Below are 19,613 nucleotides of genomic sequence, written 5' to 3'. Positions count from 1 at the left end.
AACAAGTCTTGAAATCAGGTAAACTGATTTATTCTACCTTACTGTTCTTTTTCAAAATTATATTAGGTAGTATTATTCCTTTTCCTTTATATTTTAGTGTTAGAATAATTTTGCCTATATGTACTAAAGATTTTGCTGGGATTTTGATAGGATTTATATTAAAACCATATCAATTTGGAGAGGGTTGACATCTTTACTAAGTTGAGTCTTCCTATCCATGAACATGATATGTCTCTCCATTTATTTATATCTTCTCTGATCTCTTTAATCAGTCTTCTATGGTTTTTTAGCATACAAGTCCTATACATGTTTTGTTAGATTTACATCTAAGTATTTCATTTTTGAGCAACTGTTAATGGTATTGTATCTTAAACATCAGTGTCCATGTCTTTATTGTTAGTATATAGAAATGTAATTGACTTTTATAGATTGGTCTTGTATCTTGTGACCTTCTGAACTTAATTATTTGTTCTAGGAGACTTTTTGGAATAATTTTCTTTTGTTTTTGTTTTTGTAACATCCATTGTATTTCCCATGTAGACAATCATATTAATTTTATTTCTTCCTTTCCAATCTGTATGCCTTTTCTTTCTTTTTCTTAACTTACTGCACTAGTAAGACCTTCCCATGAGATGTAGAATATGAGTAATGGGAGCCAACATCTTTGCCTTGTTCCCAGTGAAAGCATTCAATGTTTGGCCGTTAAATATAATGTTAGGTGTAGGCCTTTTCTGAATATTCTTTATGAAGAGGTGGAAGTTTTTTTCTATTTTCATTTTTCTGAAAGTTTTCATCATAAATGGATATTGAATTTTGTCAAATTCTTTTTTGATATCAATTACTATGTGATTTTTATTTTTTATTCTGTTGATGTGGTATATAGCTTGATTGATGTTTCAATTTTGAATAGCATTACATCCCTGGATTAAACCCCATGTGGTTGGGGTGTGTTTCTTGTAACATATTACTGAATTGCTATGTTGTAAAGATTATTACATTTGTATTTATTTCTAAAGTGCATTTATAGTTCTTTATTTAGTCATTCTTATGATGGTTGCTTTACAGTCTTTGTTAGTAATTCTTGCATCTCTGTCTTCTTGGTATTGGTGTGTGTTGGTTGTCTTTGTTCACCTGATGAGCTTGTTCTAGTTCTTGGCATGTTGAATGATGGTTCGCTGTAACCTAGACATTTGGAATGTTTTGTGTGAGGCTCTGCATCTTACTTGGACCTTTTGTATTTGATGATTTTCTGTCACATCACTGTGGCTGGGAAAGGGGGGCTGTTGTCACTTTACTGCCAGATGGGGTTAGAAGTTTAGGCTTCACACTGGGCCTCTGTTGACACCACGTGAATAGGGGTCCTTCTTACTGCTGAGCAGGAATAAGAGTTCTAGCCCGCTATGGTCCTCACTGATAGCACCTGGCTTGGGAGAGAATGAGATTTCCTTCGTCCCCACTGGCTCTGCAGAGTTGGGAGATGCTTGTTACTAGCAGGTGGAAAAGAAAGGCTTGGCTCCCTCTGGGAGTGGGTGGGTTGGTTGGGGACCCCTTCAAAGCCTGGGGCGGGGGTAGAGGTCTGGCCTCTCTACTTGGCCTTTACTGGTGTGGGTGGGGTTGAAGCACAGACTTTTCAGTGTCTCTGGCCTGGGGCAGGGAAGTTATTGTCTGAAAGTTTTCTTCTTGTGAAGCTGCCCAGTCCTGGGCCTTTGGCGGAAGAGAGCTGCTTTTGTTGTGTTTCCTTTTGGTCTGTGCCCACTGTGTGGCTGACTTGCCCACTTCTCCAGCACTCAGTCTGGTATATGTGAGACTAAAGAAACCTCAGGAACTCACCTTGATGTCTTTTCTTGGTCTCAAGATTTCTGCCTTCTTCCCTTTGCTTGTTCGATATGTAACATCCAGGACTTTCAGTTGTGCTCAGCAGGAGGAATAGGGAAAAATACTGCTCTATCTTCCCAGAAGTAGAGTCTTCACAGTTGTCACTGAAATATCTAGTTTTTGTTAAGAGTACATTTAAGTCACTTTTTGATAGTCAAGATAAATGCGTTAAGATTTTTATATAGCCTTCATAAGACTCTGGGGTACTTTGTATGACCCATATTCACATTAGCTTTTATACTTTTGATTTCTGGCTTTTTAAGTTATTTTGTTGGCTAGAGCTTGTTAACATATTGTCTGTTCTTGGCACTAATGTTTACTGTTGCTTGGGGCTTTAGGGTTTTGAGATTGGATGTGAATTTCAGGTAGAATCTCTATAATGTGGATGAGCTACTTTGTCTTTGTTTGTTTGTTTTTAATCAGAAAATGAATGCTGAGTCTTATAAGATGGCTGTTTGCTTCCTGTGGGAAAGGTTTTGTACTTGAGTCTGTGGTTATTAATGTGTGTTGGCTTAGATGCTGCTGATAATCCAGTGGACGGAGCTAATGCTGAGCCCTTGGCTGGAAATGCAGTTGTCCTTAGGAATGTCGTGTGACCGTGGCTTACTGAAGGGACATAGCCCTTTTTGTGTTACATATACATTCCAGGGTAGGCACTTTATGGAGATGCAGCAGGTGTGATCCATGAAATCCTCAGCAGTCTCCATCCAGCTCGCCACCTGGGTCCCTAGTGTGTTGCCTTCGTCCTCCCAAACCAAGATGGTAGGTGGAGATCTGGCTGTTATGACTATATTCCCAACAACAGCAGGAAAAGAAGTGAGGAGGAACAAGCTGTTTTGTTTTTAAAATTTTAACCTTCATTTTAGATTTGAGGGTACACGTGTAGATTTGTTACATGGATATACTGTGTGATACTCAGGTTTGAGTTACAATTATTCCATAACCCAGGTACTAAGCATAGTACCCAATAGTTAGTTTTTAACTCTTGCCTCCCTCCATCCCTCTCTCCCACTTTTTGGAGTCCCCACTATTATGTTCAGATGTATCCAATGTTTAGCTTCTACTCATAAGTGAGAACATGCGGTATTTGGTTTTCTGTTCCTGCGTTACTTCAGTGGCCTCCACCTGCATCCATGTTGCTGTAAAGGACATAATTTCATTCTTTTTTGTGGCTGCATAGTATTCCATGGTGTATATGTAACATATTTTCTTTATCCAGCCCACCATTGTTGGCACCTGTGTTGATTCCATGTCTTTTATCGTAAATAGCGCTGTAATGTACATACACATGTATGTGCCTTTTTGGTAGAATGATTTATTTTGTTTTGAATATGTACCCAGTAATGGGATTGCTGGATTTGAAGGCAGTTCTGAGTTCTTTGAGAATCTCCAAATTACTTTCCACAATGGCTGAACTAAGTTACGTTCCCACCCTCAGCATATTCCCACCAAGTGTTCCCTTTTCTCCATGGCCTCATGAGCATCTGTTGTTTTTTGGCTTTTTAGTATTAGCCATTCTGACTGCTGTAAGAAGGTATCTCATGGTGGTTTTGATTTGCATTTCTCTGATGATTGTTGATGATGAGCATTTTTTCATGTTTGTTGACGACTTGTATGTCTTCTTTTGAGAAGTGACTGTTCATGTCCTTTCCCCATTTTTTAATGAGGGTTATTTGTTTTTTGCTAGAACAAGCTGTTTTTAAGGAACATTTCCAAAGCTTCCGCATGACCTTTCAACTTATATCTCCTTGGCCACATCTAGCTGCATGGGAGGCTGGAAAATACAGTCTTTATTCTAGGTAGTCAAGCACCCCAATGAAAATAAGGGGCTCTCTTGTGAGACCAGCAGTGGAGCAGGGCTACTGAGGACAGCCAGCCGATGGCTGGGTAACTCTGCCACAGCCGGTTCTTGCAGTGCCCCATGCCACAGCTCAGTTGTCCATGTGAGCTCCAGTCCCCCATGCTGGGGGCCGTGTGCAGGGAGTCAGGGTGTGTGCCAGGGGCTTCCCAGCAATCTTTCTTTCCTTCCCTCTGGGATCAGCACTTGTGGTTCTGGATGCTCCCCCATCACCTGTCACCTTTGTGTGGTCCCTGGAGGTCAGTATCCTGCATTTTTCAATTCCTTAGATCCAAGGTGGAAGTCACATGGGGGCTGCAGCAGAACTTCATGGGAGCCACTTGGGGGCTATAGTGGGGGCTCAGGTGGGAACTGTGGTGGGGCCCTTTGTGGGGTGGTTCTCAGTGTAGACTTTGGCCTTGCTTAGGACACACCTCCAGGCCACAGACCCCGAGCCAGGACCCAGGCAGGCTTGACCTGGAGGCAGAGACTTGGCTTCACTTGGCATCAGGCAGGGCTGGACTTGGTGTTTATCCTCGGAAGTTTATGTGGAAGTAACTTACCAGGGAAAACTTCAAGTGTGCCAAATTTGTTTTCCCATTGTAAAATGGACTGTACACATGGAACGCTATCTGCCATGTGGAGTAGAGGGGTGAGGCCCTCATGGCCACTTCCCAGAGGTCAGCTGGGCTTTCGGGATGTGGGTGGCTATTTTCATTGTGGCTGCTCCTATGGCCCCTGAGTGTGATGGTGTCTGGGCACCTGTGCTCCTTCTGAGAAAGTCTCACAGGAGGGCGACCGCTCCTGGGTCAGGGATGTAGCCTATGCACTACAGGAGGGATTCCCAGGGCTCTGCCCGGCAGGCCTGTGCAGCTGGGGATGGAAAGGAAGTGGAAGCATCTCAGTGTTAGGCACTTGCATGGCTCCTGCTGAGGCTCCTTGGAGGGAGGGAGAATGGTTGGTGCTGAGCAAGGCAGGCCACTGCAGAGGGACTCTGAGCCAGAGGACATGGTGGGAGGCATGGAGCTTCTTCCCTCCTCCAGCCCTTTTCCTTGCTTGTCAGTGGGATGTTTACCTGATTCTATGTAGGATTTAAACTCTGCTCTTTCGTTGTTCTTTTCAAAGCAGAGTGGGAGGGGCATGGGAAGGACTGAGGTGAGTCGGGGACCCTCACACCACATTTCTGGAACATGGTCTCTCAGACATAGGGGTGTGCTAGCAGGTCAAGGGCCAGCTTGGGTTGGGGTCAGGGAACATCCACCTGGAAGATGGGAATCTAAGTCCTACTTACTCCTCAGTCCAGACAAGGAAACTGAGGCCTAGGAAGGGGAGAGGATTCCCCAGGATGGCATAGTTTGTTTTGAAAAATCCAAACATTTATTCTTTTCTCTTGGGGCAAAAAAGAAAATGCTTGACCTACACAGCTAAGGGAGAAAGAAGAAGACAAAGACCAAGAAAGAATGCCATATGGTCCCCTAGGTCACTTATCTTTGTAAGGACAAGGGGACTTTCTGGGTACCCTAGGAGGACAGCTCATTTTTTTAAGCCAGTGTGGAAGACTCTGGGGTATTGTTGGAGTAGTGGGGGGAGGGAGAGAGGGAAGGTGGGAGCTCTGGTGGAGACAGCAGTGTTTTTGCAGTTGTGACCCTGCTGTACACTGAAGCACAGGCTGAGACTCAGCAGTGCACCCAGGGAGTAGCATGAGGGATGCTGCAGAGAGGCCTGGGTATTGGGGAGGCCGTGCCAGCCCTGGCCAATGCTCCTGGAGAGAGTTGCTTGCTCAGTGGCAGTGCAGGCCTGGACATGGGCCCACCCAGGCTCAGGGGCCAGGCATCCTCACCGGGGGGAGGGTGAGGTGAGGAGGAGTGGAGGGAGGGGGCCCTGCTGTCTGACATGGGCCCTTCTCTCCTATCTAGGAGCGGCTCCTCATGAGCCTTCTGCCCCGGAACGTTGCCATGGAGATGAAGGAGGACTTCCTGAAGCCCCCTGAGAGGATTTTCCACAAGATTTACATCCAGAGGCATGACAATGTGAGGTAGGGCTGGTGCTGACCCAGCACAGTGGGGAGCCTGGGAAGCTGAGGTATGGAGGTGATGGTGAAGGCGGGGAGGCAATGACAGAGATGGGGAAGGGATAGAGGGAGGTGGAGAAAGAATGGCGGTGTGGAGTTAATGGTGGAGGTGAAGTGATGATGGAAGTGAGGAGATGATAGGTGGAGGTGAGGAGGTGACAGTGGAGGTGAGGAGGTGACGGCTGAGGTCAAGAGTTGATGGTGGAGGTGAGGAGGTGATGGTAGAGGTGGTAGATGATGGTGGGGGTGGGGAGGTGATGGTGGAGGTGAGAATGTGATGGTGGTGGTGAGGAGGTGATGGTGGAGACGAGGAGGTGATGGTGGAGGTGAGGAGGTGATGGTGGAGGTGTTGAGTTGATGGTGGAGGTGAGGAGGGGATGGTGGAGATGAGGAGGTGATGGTGGAGGTGTTGAGTTGATGGTGGAGGTGAGGAGGGGATGGTGGAGGTAGGGAGGTGATGGTGGAGGTGGGAGGTAATAGTGGAGGTGGTGAGGTGATAGTGGAGGTAGGGAGGTGATAGTGGAGGTGGGAGGCGATAGTGGAGGTGGGAGGTGATAGTGGAGGTGGGAGGTGATAGTGAAGGTGGGAGGTGATAGTGGAGGTGGGAGGTGATAGTGGAGGTAGGGAGGTGATAGTGGAGGTGGGAGGGGATGGTGCAGGTAGGGAGGTGATGGTGGAGGTGGTGAGGTGATAGTGGAGGTAGGGAGGTGATAGTGGAGGTGGGAGGTGATAGTGAAAGTGGGAGGTGATGGTGGAGGTGGAGAGGTGATAGTGGAGGTAGGGAGGTGATAGTGGAGGTGGGAGGGGATGGTGCAGGTAGGGAGGTGATAGTGGAGGTGGTGAGGTGATAGTGGAGGTAGGGAGGCGATAGTGGAGGTAGGAGGTGATAGTGAAGGTGGGAGGTGATGGTGGAGGTGGAGAGGTGATGGTGGAGGTGCAGAGGTGATGGTGGAGGTGGAGAGGTGATGGTGGAGGTGGGGAGGTGATAGTGGAGGTGGGAGGTGATAGTGGAGGTGGTGAGGTGATGGTGGAGGTGGTGAGGTGATGGTGGAGGTGGAGAGGTGATGGTGGAGGTGGAGAGGTGATCGTGGAGGTGGGAGGTGATCATGGAGGTGGGAGGTGATAGTGGAGGTGGGAGGTGATGGTGGAGGTGGGAGGTGATGGTGGAGGTGGTGAGGTGATGGTGGAGGTGGGAGGTGATAGTGGAGGTGGTGAGGTGATGGTGGAGGTGGTGAGGTGATGGTGGAGGTGAGGAGGGGATGGTGGAGGTGTTGAGTTGATGGTGGAGGTAGGGAGGTGATAGTGGAGGTAGGGAGGTGATAGTGGAGGTGGGAGGTGATAGTGGAGGTGCAGAGGTGATAGTGGAGGTGGGAGGTGATAGTGGAGGTAGGGAGGTGATAGTGAAGGTGGGAAGTGATAGTGGAGGTAGGGAGGTGATAGTGGAGGTGGGAGGTGATAGTGGAGGTGGGAGGTGATAGTGGAGGTGGTGAGGTGATGGTGGAGGTGAGGAAGTGATGGTGGAGGTGAGGATATGACGGTGGTGGTGAGGATGTGATGGTGGAGGTGAGGAAGTGATGGTGGAGGTGGGGAGGTGATGGTGGAGATGAGGATGTGATGGTGGAGGTGGGGCAGTGCTAATGGAGGTGTATAGGTAATGGTAGAGGTGGGGGTGATTGTGGATGTGAGAAGGTGATGGTGGAGGTGTGGTGGTGATGGTGGAGGTGATGGTGGAGAGTTATAGTTTTTGTAAGCAGCAAGGTAACCACAAAGAGAAAAATGCCTATAGAAATTACACAAAAGAGAAAGAAAAAGGAATAAAAGCATATGCTATCAAAAAATTAACGTAACACAAAGGAATTCAGAAAGAGAGGAAAAAACAAATAACTGAAAAATTCAAAAATGTGTTGAAATTAACCAACACATCCTTGAACAATTATTGAGTCAAAGAAGAAATCAAAAAGGAAATTAGAAAATACCTCCAGGCTGGGCATGGTGGCTCACACTTGTAATCCCAGCACTTTGGGAGGCTGACGTGGGAGAAAATGTGTTGAAAATTAATTTCAACACATTTTTGAATTTTTCAGTTATTTGTTTTTTCCTCTCTTTCTGAATTCCTTTCTGTTACGTTAATTTTTTGTTATGATATGCTTTTATTCCTTTTTCTTTCTCTTTTGTGTAATTTCTATGGACGTTTTTTTTCTTTGTGGTTACCTTGCTTTAGCCCAAGATTTCAAGATCAGCCTAGACAATATAGTAAGACCTCATCTCTCCAAAAAATGTTTAAAAAGTAGCCAGGCATGGTGGCAGGGACCTGTAGTCTCAGCTACTCAGGAGGCTGAAGTGGAAGGATTCCTTGAGCCCAGGAGTTCAAGGCTGAAGTGATCTAGGAGCACGCCACTGCACTCCAGCAGTCTGGGTGACAGAGCAAGACCCTGTCTCAACAAAACAAAACAAAACAAACCTGAAAATACCTTCAGACAAAGAAAATGAAAATACAATGTACCAAAACTTATGGGATATAACAGAAGCAGTAATAAGAGGGAAGTTCCTAGCCATAAATGCTTACATTAAAAAAGATCTTAAATTAACAATCTTAACATTGCTCCTCAAGAAGCCAAAAATACAAGAACATATTAAGGCCAAAATTATTAGAATGAAGGAAATAACAGAGATCAGAGCAGAAATAAATGAAGTAGAAAATAGAGAACAATATTTAAAAATCTACAAAACTAAGAGTTGCTTTGTGAAACATTAAATAAGATTTTGACAAGTCTTTAGCCAGACCAGTAAGAGAGAAGACTCAAATAAAATTGTAAATTAAAGAAGAGATATTATAACTGATGCCACAAAAATGAAAAAGGATCATAAGAGACTACTGTGAACAATTACACACCAACAAACTGTATAACCTAGGAAAATTTGATAAATGTGAAGAAACATACAATCTACCAAGACTAAGTCATTAAGAAGTAAAAAGTTTGAACAGACCTATACATTTAGGCATCCTAAATGGAAAGGAGAAAACATAGTATAGATATTGAATCAGTTATCAAAACCCAATAAAGAAAAGTCCAAGCCCAGATAGTTTCACTGGTAAATTCTACCAAAATTTAAAGAATTAATGGCAGTCCTTCTCAAAGTCTTCTAAAAAATTGAAGAGGAGGGAACACTTTCAAACTATGAAGTGAAACATTGTCCTGATATCAAAGCCAGACAAGAACACTACAAAAAAAATTATAGGCAAATATTCCTGATAAATATAAATTCAAATATCCTCAGTGAGATACTAGCAAATGCATCCAGGATCACATTAAATGCATATACACCATGATCAGTTGAGATTTATCCCTGGAATGCAAAGATAGTTCAACATGCAAAAATCAGTTATTGTGATAACAACATGATAAGGGATAGGGAATACAAATCATGTGATCATCTCAATAGATGCAGAAAAATATTTGAAAAAATTCAACACCCTTTCATGATAAAAATTATTGACAAATTTGGATTAAAAAAAACTCAACAAAATAAAGGCTATATATGACAAGCCCACAGCTATGACATACCCAGTGATGAAAAACAGAAAGCTCTCCCTTTAAAATCAGGAAGAAGATGATATCCACCCTCACTATCCACCCTCACCACTTCTATCTAGTCATCATAATACTGGAAGTCCTACCCAGAGCAATAAGAGAAGAAAGAACAGCAACAAAAAAAGGCATCCTAAATGGAAAGGGAAAAACTAGGAAGCAGAAGGAAAACAGTTAGCCTACTTGGCTGAGACTGGCTAAGAACCAGGAATGACTCCTCAATATCAGGAGGGATGAGTGAGAGCCTTTCTGTGACCCACATTCCCACTGGAGATCCACGTGATAGGAGGGCATCTTGACCCTCTCAAGTTCTGAATCCATCTTAGGAAGCAGTTGGGAAGCTGTGAGCAGGAACTGCTCCAGGGAGGGAATTTTCCCTGGGTCTCACACCCATTCTGCAACCTAAGTGGCTACAGCAAGATGCCATTTTTTAAATCCTAGCTTTTGGCAGAGTGTGTGTTGTTTTGGGATCCATCAGTGCCATTCCTAGGCATTCAGGAAACTTGGGCTATTTGCTTGTGGAACTAGAACAAAGCAGGGGTGGGCTCCTGCAGCTGGAACTGAGAAGCAATCATGATGTGGCCTGCAGCCACTGGCACTGGGAAACAGGCACCACTCCTGGGACTTAAGCAGGATGTGAATTGCCACGGAGTCTTCGTCTTGAGTTGGGTGGGGGCTCGTATGGCCTGGTGCTGAGTTGTAGGCTAGGCATGAACTGCCTGGGTCTGAAGGGTTAGTCAGGTCAGCTGTGACAGTGGGACTGGGATGTGAGAAGGAAGCTGGCCAAGGCTGTGGCTGCTGGGGCGGGCCCCACTTTCCCTATGGCAGGATCAAACTCTTAGAATTTGATAAATGAATTCAATCAAGTAGGAGAATAGAAAATCAATATTCAAAAACCAGTAGCATTTCCATACATCAGGAATGTACTAGCTGAAAAAGAAGTCTAGAAGGCCATCCCAATTACAATAGCTACGAAAATAAAATACTTTAAAGTAAATTTAACCAAGATGTAAAATATTTCTACAATAAGAACTATAAAACAATGATGAAAGATATTGAAGAGGACACATAAAAATGGAAAGACATTTCACTTTCGTGGATTGGAAGAATATTGTTAAAATGACCATAATACCAAAAGTGATCTACAGGTTCAATGCAATGTCTATCAAAATATAAATGATGTTCTTCACAAAAATAGAAAAAAAAAATCCCAAAGTTCATATGGTACTACAAAAGACTGAATAGCCAAAGCAGTCTTGAGCAAAAAGAAGAAAGCTGGAAGCATTGTGTTACCTGACTTCAAAATATGTTACAAAGCGATATTAACCAAAACACCATGGTACTGGCATAAAAACAGATGCATAGACAAATAGAACAGAATAGAGAGCCCAGAAATAAATCCATGTAATATTAGCCAACTGATTTTTGACAAAGGTGCCAAGAACATACATTGGGGAAAAGACATCTCCTCAATAAAAGGTGCTGGGAAAACGTTATGCATATGCAGAAAATGAAACTAGACCCTATCTCTTACCATACACAACAATAAACTCAAAATGGATCAGTCATAAGTGTAAGACCCAGACTCTGAAATTTCTAGAAGGAAACATGGTGGAAATACTTCAGGATATTGGTCTGAACAGATGTTTTATGGTTAAGACCTCAAAAACATAGGCAATAAGATAAAAACTAAAGAAACGGGATTATATCAAACTGAAAAGTTTCTGCACAACAAAAGAAACAACAGTGTGAATAGACAACAAAAGAATGGAACAAAACATTGGTAAGCTATTCATTTGATAGGGATTAATATCCAGAATATACAAGGAACTCGAACAAGTCAATAGCAAGAAACAAATAATCTGATTTTAAAATGGGTGAAGCATCTGAATAGGCATTTCTCAAAATAAGACACCCAAATGGCCAAAAAGTAAATGTTAAAATGGCCAGCATCACTAATCATCATGGAAATGCAAATCCAAACCACAATGAGAGTCATCTCACCTCAGTTAGATTGGCTATTATCAAAAAGACAAAAAACACGTGCTGGTGAGGATGCAGAAAAAGGGACCTCTTACATCTGTTGATGGGAATGTAAATTTGTACAGTCATTATGGAAACTAGAGTGGAAGTTTCTCAAAAAGCTAAAAATAGAACTCTCATAGGATCTAGCAATCCCAGTACTGTTTATATATCCAAAGGAAAAGAAATCAGCATGTCAAAGAGATATCTGCTCTCCCTGTTTATTGCAGCACTATTCACAATAACCTAGATGTGGACTCAGCCTACGTGTCCAACAGCAGATGAATGGATAGAGAGAATGTGGTATATTTACAGGATGAAATACTATTCAGGCATAAAAAATGAAATTCTGTCATTTGTGTCAACACGGTGTTCCCAGGGGACATTATATTAAGTGAAATGAGCCAGGCATAGAAAGATAAATACTGCATAGTCTCACTTTTATATGGAAGCTAAAATAGTTGATCTCTTAGATGTGGGCAGTGGAATAGTGGTTACTAGAGGCTGGGAAGAGTGAGAGGTAGGGAAGCACAGGAGAGATTGGTTAATGAGTCCAAATTACAGGTAGATAGGAGAAATAAGTTCTATTGTTCTATAGCATGTAGGGTAACTATAGTAAACAATAATTTATTGCATTTTTTAAGTACCTAAGAGAGAGGATATTTGAATGTTACCAACGCAAAGAAATAATAAAAATTGGAGGTGTTGGATATCCTGATCACCCTGATTTGATAACAGCATGTTGTATACATATATTGAATTATCACATCATAACCCATAAGTATGTACAATTATACGTTAGTTAATATATATGTGCATATATACATATATTTATACAACACACACACACACACACATGCACACACACACAATAAGTAACATAAAAGAAGGAAATCTTGCCATTTTCAACAATATGTATGGAGCTGGAGGACATTACTGTAACCCAAGTGAGTAAGACAGAAATATCTGCCTGATCTCATTTGTATGTGGAACTAAAATAGTCAAATTCATAGGAGCAAATTAGAATGGTGGTTGCTAGGGAATGGAGGCAGAGGAAAATGGGGTGATGTTGGTAAAAGAATACAAAATTTGGCCAGGTGCAGTGGCTCATGCCTGTAATCCCAGCACTTGGGGAAGCCAAAGTGGGCGGATCACAAGGTCAAGAGATGGAAAACATCCTGGCCAACATGGTGAAACCCCGTCCCTACTAAAAAATACAAACATTAGCTGGGTATGGTGGTGCATGCTGTAGTACCAGCTACTCGGGAGGCTGAGGCAGGAGAATCACTTGAACCCGAGAGGCAGAGGTTGTGGTGAGCTGAGATTGCACCACTTCACTCCAGACTGGTGACAGAGTGAGACATCATCTCAAAAAAAAAAAAAAAAAAAAGTACAGAATTTTAGCTAGGCAGCATGAATAAGTTCTGGAGCTCTAACATACAGCATGGTCACAATATTTAACAATGCTGTATTGTATACTTGAAATTTGCTCACACACACGTAGTTATGCAGAGGTAATGGCTATTTCAATTACCTTAATTGCGTCAATTATTTCAACCTATGTAGGTTCATCAAAACATCAAATTGTATACCATATATACACACATACACATGAGTACACACAATTTTTATGTCAATGATATCTCAATAAAGATGTTAAAAGAAAATGTGTTACGTACATAAAATGAAATGCTGTTAAGCTTAAAAAAGAAGGAAATTCTTCAATATATGACAAAATAGATAAAACTTGAGGACATTATACAAGTGAAATAAGCCAGTTACATAAAGACAAATATTGCAATATTCTACTTATATGAGGTATTCAGAATACTCAAATTCATAGAATTGAAGAGTATCATTGTGGTTATAGGGCTTTGGGGGAGGAAGAAATGGGGAGTTACTAGTCAATGGCCATAAAGCTTTATTCAAACAAGGTGAATAAGCTATAGATATCTGCTGTACGATATTTTACTTGTAGTCAACAATAATGTATAGTACACTTTAAAAAGAATTAGGGGCCCGTCTCTACTAAAAATACAAAAAATTAGCTGGGCATGGTGGCGCGTGCCTGTAATCCCAGCTACTCAGGAGGCTGGGGCAGGAGACTTGCCTGAACCTAGGAGGCGGAGGTTGCGGTGAGCCGAGATCGCGCCATTGCACTCCAGCCTGGGCAACAAGAGCGAAACTCCGTCTCAAAAAAAAAAAAAAAAAGAATTAGGGAACTTGTAGGTCCATTGAGATTATCCAGCCTGAAGAACAGAATGAAGAAAATGAAGAGAGTGTCAGGGATCTATGGGACACCATCTAGTGTATCAATACACATATATTGAGAGTCCCAAGAAGAGGAGAGACAGAAAGGGGCAGAAAGAATCTCTGAAGAAATTAATGGCCATAAATGTCCCAAAGATTTTGGAAAACGTTAACCTACGCATCCAAGAAGCTTAGTGCACTCCAAGGTGGGTAAACTCAAAAAGACCCACATTGAGACATGTCATTATCAAACTATCAAAAACTAAAGACATGAGGACAGTTTTGAAAACAGCAAAAGAAAAACGACTTATCATCGACATGGGATCTGCAACAAAGTTATCAGCTGATTTTTCATCAGAAACCAGGGAGGCCAGAAGGCAATGGAACGGCATGTTCAAAGGTTGAAATAAGAATTCTGTATCCAGCAGAAATCACAAGAGCAGCACTTGCTGTTACCTCCATGCAATCCTCTTCTCCCGGTGTCTGTGTGCCCCTTTCTTCCTCTCCCTTCCTTCAGGAGACCCCTGACCAATCCTAGTTGACCATACCCATAGCTCCACATCTGACTTCTCTGCTTTTCCATAGTTACACATGTCACCTTTGATGTTCTCTGCATGTCTGCCTCTTCCCTGAATAGAATGGCGTCTTTCTGAGGGCAGTGCGGTTTGTTCAAATCTTTTTATTTTATTTTATTTTTTGAGATGGGGTTGCACTCTGTCTCTCAGGCTGGAGTGCAGAGGCATGCTTCAGCTCACTGCAACCTCTACCTCCCAGGCTCAAGTGATCCTCCCAACTCAGCCCCCTGAGTTGCTGGGACTACAGGCGCATGCCAGCACATCCGGTTAATTTTTGTAGTTTTTGTAGAGATGGGGTTTTGCCATGTGGCCCAGGCTGGTCTCAGACTCCTAGACTAAAGTGATTCACCTGCCTTAGCCTCCTAAAGTGCTGGGATTCCGTAATCCTGTGAGCCACTGTGCCCTGCCATGAATCTTTTATTCACTGCTAAATCCCAAGCACCCAGAACAATGCTAGCACATATAGCCCTCGATAAGTACTTGTTGAATAAACAAGTGGATAAATGAATTAGAATACTTAAAAATTATTATAAATGATTGTAAACAATCACCGAGCTCTTACTAGAGGCAAGGTATGACCTAGGCTCTAGTCTTATTCCCATTTTACATGGTGGACATGCGGAATGGTTGGATAAGTTGCTGTCAATGGTAGAGCTGGATAGTCCCCTTGGAGTCTGAGCTCTGAACCCCGCCCCCCTCATGCCTCTCCAGGCTGGCCCATCTTTGGTGATACCCTATGTTGTGAACAAAGTAGGTCATTTTCCTTTACTTTACATCTATTTCCTGTAGTGGTACTGGGGATGGTCTGGGTTCTGGAAGCCTCAAAGTTAAAGAAAAGCTGAGAACCCTTTGAACGAATGTGAATAAATCACTGGGGCCCTGTGCAGAGATACCTTAAAGCTATTACAAACAAAAATAGGTGATTAATTTTTTAAAAAATATTTTTCAAAGAGCATGTTTTAATATTACAAGAAGAGAAAACAATAGAAAACATCTTTTTAAAGTCTTATTATCTCCAGAAAAGCTGGAAGTTCTGCCCTGTGGGTAGACACTGTGTTGTTTAGGGCTGACCCCAGTGCTATAATAAATAGACACCCAGTACGTAGAGTCTTTCATCAAGACAGTGTGTTTCCTGCTTTCATTGCAGACTGAGGGGGTGGCCCCTTTGCCCAGGAATTTGGGGACTCCTTCCCTTTCCATTGTGAAACACTGACACCATACTCAGGGACTGGGAGTTTCCTGCATTCAGCTAGCAGAAGGGGAAAATAGGGTGTGGAGGGGCCCACATGCTTAAAAGCACATCACTTCTGCCTGGCGCTGCTGGCCGCATCCCAGTCTCGTAACCTCCCCAGAAAGGGGAAGCAGGTCTAGCAGAGTGCAAATGGGCTCTCCCTATGTGGTGTGAGGGGTCAGCATGGGGGATGGTGAGCCTTGAATGGCCTCAGCATTGACTCCCCCAGTGGCCAAGGCCTGGCATCCTGTGGGTTTTCTGAGCCTCAGCCTTCTCATCTGTAAGGTGGGAACCAGGAAGCCTTCATTTCTAGTCTGCATTGAGGAATAAATGGGGTGACTGTTTCTACAGTAACTTGGAGATGTAAATGTCTATACATCTCTAGAGGTTATTTTCTGAGTGGCTGGGAGAAGGGCAGCCTGGCATCCCTTTCTCTTGCAGCATCCTGTTTGCTGACATCGTGGGTTTCACGGGCTTGGCATCCCAGTGCACGGCTCAGGAGCTGGTGAAACTCCTCAATGAGCTCTTCGGCAAGTTCGATGAATTAGCCACGGTAAGTGCAGCATCTTTCTCTGTTTGAATTAAATTAGAATTGCTTCTGGAGTGACGATATGCCAGGTGGATTCCCTGTATTTGGACCATGAACTAAACTGATTGCTAAGCATTTCTTCCAGCAAGGTTATAAATCACCTGTTGTTTTTAGCCTCATCGTTCATTGATTCCTTTCCTTGGACTGAAGCCTTGCATTTACCAGATAAGAAAATGCTTGCACAAGCATGGCCAGCATGCCTTCCGATTGGGGCTTCCATGCAGAAGGCTTCATTATGCAGGCCACACATAGGTATGGGCACCTGGGCACCATCCTGCTGCCATTGTGTCCCGCTGCAGACAGAGCTGGTGGTTGCAACCCCTCGTTCTGCGGCAGCCTCGGTTCTGGGCTCTACTGGAACAGGCCTGAGTCTGGATCTGCAACTCTCCTGGGATTGAAACTTGTCTGCTGGGGGCCCAGTTGTTGAGGCCTCCTGATACCTGGCGCAGACAGTGGCCACCCTTGCCCTCATCAGACTGTGTGCTGGGGTTTTGAAAAACCCTCCTTGGACCAGTCACATCTGGTAGCCAAGTTCTGCTGAAGGTCGGGCCAAGGCCACGCCAACAGCCTTGGTTTGTAACATACGTGTTCAGAAGCAGAGATGAGCAAGCCAGCCAGACCTCCTTGTGCAGAGGTTTGCCCTCCTGGGACTTAGTCACGTTGGCCACAAGGCTCCTGAGGGGCTGCCATTATCCCCCCTTTCTCCCCACAGGATGTGCTGTGTTTAGAGACAGGACATATGGGGCTAGGATCTCAGCTGCAGAAGCCAACAGATGTTGCAGGCCCAGGGAAAGCACATCTATATCCTCCCCTTCCCTTTCCTCTTCTGCCCACAGATAAGTTGTACTACTCATCAGTCACCAGCTCGAAAGCTAGAATGTGCCCTATTCACACATGGTGGAACTTCCCCTCTTGCCATTCACCAGGCACATCCTTCCTGAGATTTTTACTCCTGGCCTGTGCAGGAAGGGTTGGCTTCTGCAGGACAATTGACCATGACCACAGGAAGTCTCCTTTTTCTAAGGCGGAAGGGGAGGAGGGAGTTCTGAGTCAGGGGAGTCCAGGATGTAATCTTTTCAGGGCCACTGACCCACCTGGGTGTCCTTGGACCCCAGACACCCAGCATCCCTGCCATTTGAGAGTGTGGGAGAAGCACAGTGAGATGGAGCCAAGTTCAAGTTCACCTTGTTCAGCCTCACTCTGGGTGGGCAGAGAGGGGTACTGAGGTCAGTGTGAGAGGAAGGGGCAGTGAGCTCTGTTCAGCAAGGCAGCACCTTTCTAGAGGAGGTGACAGTGGAGAGTCTTGGGGAAAAATATGGATGCTCCATCAATGAAGGAGGGGAGAGGGGGACATCCTGGTTGGGGGCTGGCTTGTGCAGAGTCCTGAGGGGCGTTCTGAGCACCGGGTAGGGCTGGACAGGGCAGAGCCAGGTGGTAGTCACACGATCTGAGGCTGGTAAGGTTCGCCATGCCTGGCAGCAGTTTAGGGGTCCCACTGCAGGTGGGAGAAAACTTGGGAGGCTTTTGCAGACACATTGGTAGTGAAAGAGGTTAGGTAGGAAGGCCAGGGGAAAGAGGGTGGGCACCGGGAATTGTGGACACTACTCCCCTTGGAAGATCCCTGTGGGGAAGAAACGGTCTTGAGATCAAGTTGTAAAGTCACTGTTTTCCATGGTTTACTAGAAAAGTGAACAGTGATTTTATCTTTGCAGGCAGTGACACCCCATTGATAGCCTGGGCCAGTGTTCCACAGCAGTCTGTTTGGGAAAGGCCACTTCATCTTTCTGCTGGGCACTGGAGCTGCTGGTCTGCCGCGCCCTTGCAGTCTTGTCTGGGCCGTCTGCTAGGCTTGACCCCTGTACTGCGCAGCCAGTGTTGGGTCCCAGGCCTGCTCCTTGCTTCCCACCCCTTCACCAGGAAGCTGGTCATCCTGGGAGCTTTCCTCTGGAGGCTCCCACTTGGCCTGCCTGGGCCTTTTCTCTCTCACGGTGCTCTGAGCTGTGCTGGGCCCTCCACTCCGACCATCTGATTCTGTCTTCATGGCAGCCCTGAGATCAGCACCTTTGTCCCTGAAGGGACAGGACCCACGGTTGGGTCAGCCCAGGCCCTTTGCAGTCCTGCTGTAGACTTTAGTTCTCCTGTGAGGCAGCTTATTTCAGCCCAGTTGCTTTGCAGTTTCTTCCTTTGATAAAGAAGTGCTGGCTCCTAGGAGAGGCTGAGGGTGTCGTGGAGAGCTGCCTGCTGCTCATGGTGCTGTGCTGTCAGCCTGGTCCCAGGCCTTGGCATCTGCTGTTCCTTTCTAATCTGTGCCACTGTCCAGGGTGTATGGGTGGGGGCTCTCGGCCTGTTTTGAGGCATCATCACATGCTCTCTCATCTCATGTTTCCGTATTCCAAGTGGCTCCTTGAAACCTACCTGACTCTTTTGCCAGGATACTGATTCATGCCTGGGATGCTGGCTTACATATTTTTCTCAAGAAGAGTGCAGACATGTCAGAGTGGGTGATATACATGGTGGAGACGCCTGGTGGGTCAAGTGGAGTGAGAGATGTGTGTGCCTGTACATAACATGTGAGTGTACACATGTGTGAGCATGTGTACACATGTGTGCACTGTGTACACATGAATATGTGAACATGGGTGTGCATTTGTGAAAATGTACATGAGTGAGCTTGTGTGCCTGCAAATGCACATGTATGTTATGTGTGTAGGTATGTTACATGTGAGTGCTTACATGAACACATATGTGTATGTGTGTGTAGGTGAGCATGCATGTGGTATATATGTGAGTATGTATGTACCTATGTGAGTGTGTGCCTGTTCTGCATGTATATGCCTGTGTGTCCCCCTGTGAGTCATCACTTTTGGTTAGGGACATTCTCTTGGAGTCCTTTGGCAGCACAAAGCACAGTCACCTCATGAGAAATGGGGACTGAGCTGACATGATGTCATGTCAGGGCAGTCTGTCCTCGTTTACTTCCCGTGTGTGCACATATGTGTGCATTGCAGACACCTGCTGAAGCACGAGGCCCTGCACTCTGCTATCCACTCTTCCCAGTGACCATGAAGGATTGTGGTGTTATCCCGTGTCCAAGAGAAGGAGACAGGGTCAGGGAGGACCGGCTAATTCCTAGAGGCTTGGTGGATCTGGCCCTACCAGCCCTTAATGTGAGGCTCTCTGCCTGGGGTCAGCTGACTAGGTCTGTGAAGGGCAGATAGTAAACATTTCAGGCTCTGTGGGTTACATATTGTTTCCATTGCAACAACTCAACTCTGCCATTGGAGCATAGAAACAGCCACAAATATGTAAACAAATGGATGTGGCTGGGCCCCAGTCAAACTTTACAAAACAAGGAGTGATCCATGGCCTCAGGGTGCCAGACCCTGCTCTAAACCATGACACCTGAATGGCGTTACATTTAAAGACAACCATATGCCCTGTCTTTGCCGTGTGCCTGCCCAGCAGCTGGGCAGTGGCTGATGTGTTGGTGTCTGGGCGGGTAGAGTGTCCTGGGAGTCAGCCCATGGAGCCCCAAGCTGTGCTGCTGGCCACCTTTGTTCTTGGAGACACTGT

General features: G+C 44.9%; 1 protein-coding gene across 1 annotated transcript in view; it reads left to right on the top strand.

Annotated features, from left to right (window-relative positions):
* ADCY1 (adenylate cyclase 1) overlaps positions 1-19,613 on the top strand; it is a 132,874-nt gene that overhangs the window by 29,481 nt on the left and 83,780 nt on the right. Inside the window, exons 3-4 of the mRNA XM_017524568.2 lie at positions 5,629-5,747; positions 15,893-16,004. Coding sequence (XP_017380057.1) covers positions 5,629-5,747; positions 15,893-16,004 — 231 coding nt within the window. The remainder of the gene's footprint in view (positions 1-5,628; positions 5,748-15,892; positions 16,005-19,613) is intronic.

The sequence above is a fragment of the Cebus imitator genome, unplaced genomic scaffold (genome assembly GCF_001604975.1).
Source record: "Cebus imitator isolate Cc_AM_T3 unplaced genomic scaffold, Cebus_imitator-1.0 Scaffold34, whole genome shotgun sequence".
In the NCBI taxonomy this organism is placed as follows: domain Eukaryota; kingdom Metazoa; phylum Chordata; class Mammalia; order Primates; family Cebidae; genus Cebus; species Cebus imitator.
Note: the sequence above shows the minus strand (reverse complement) of the source record. Positions and strands in the feature narration are given on the sequence as shown.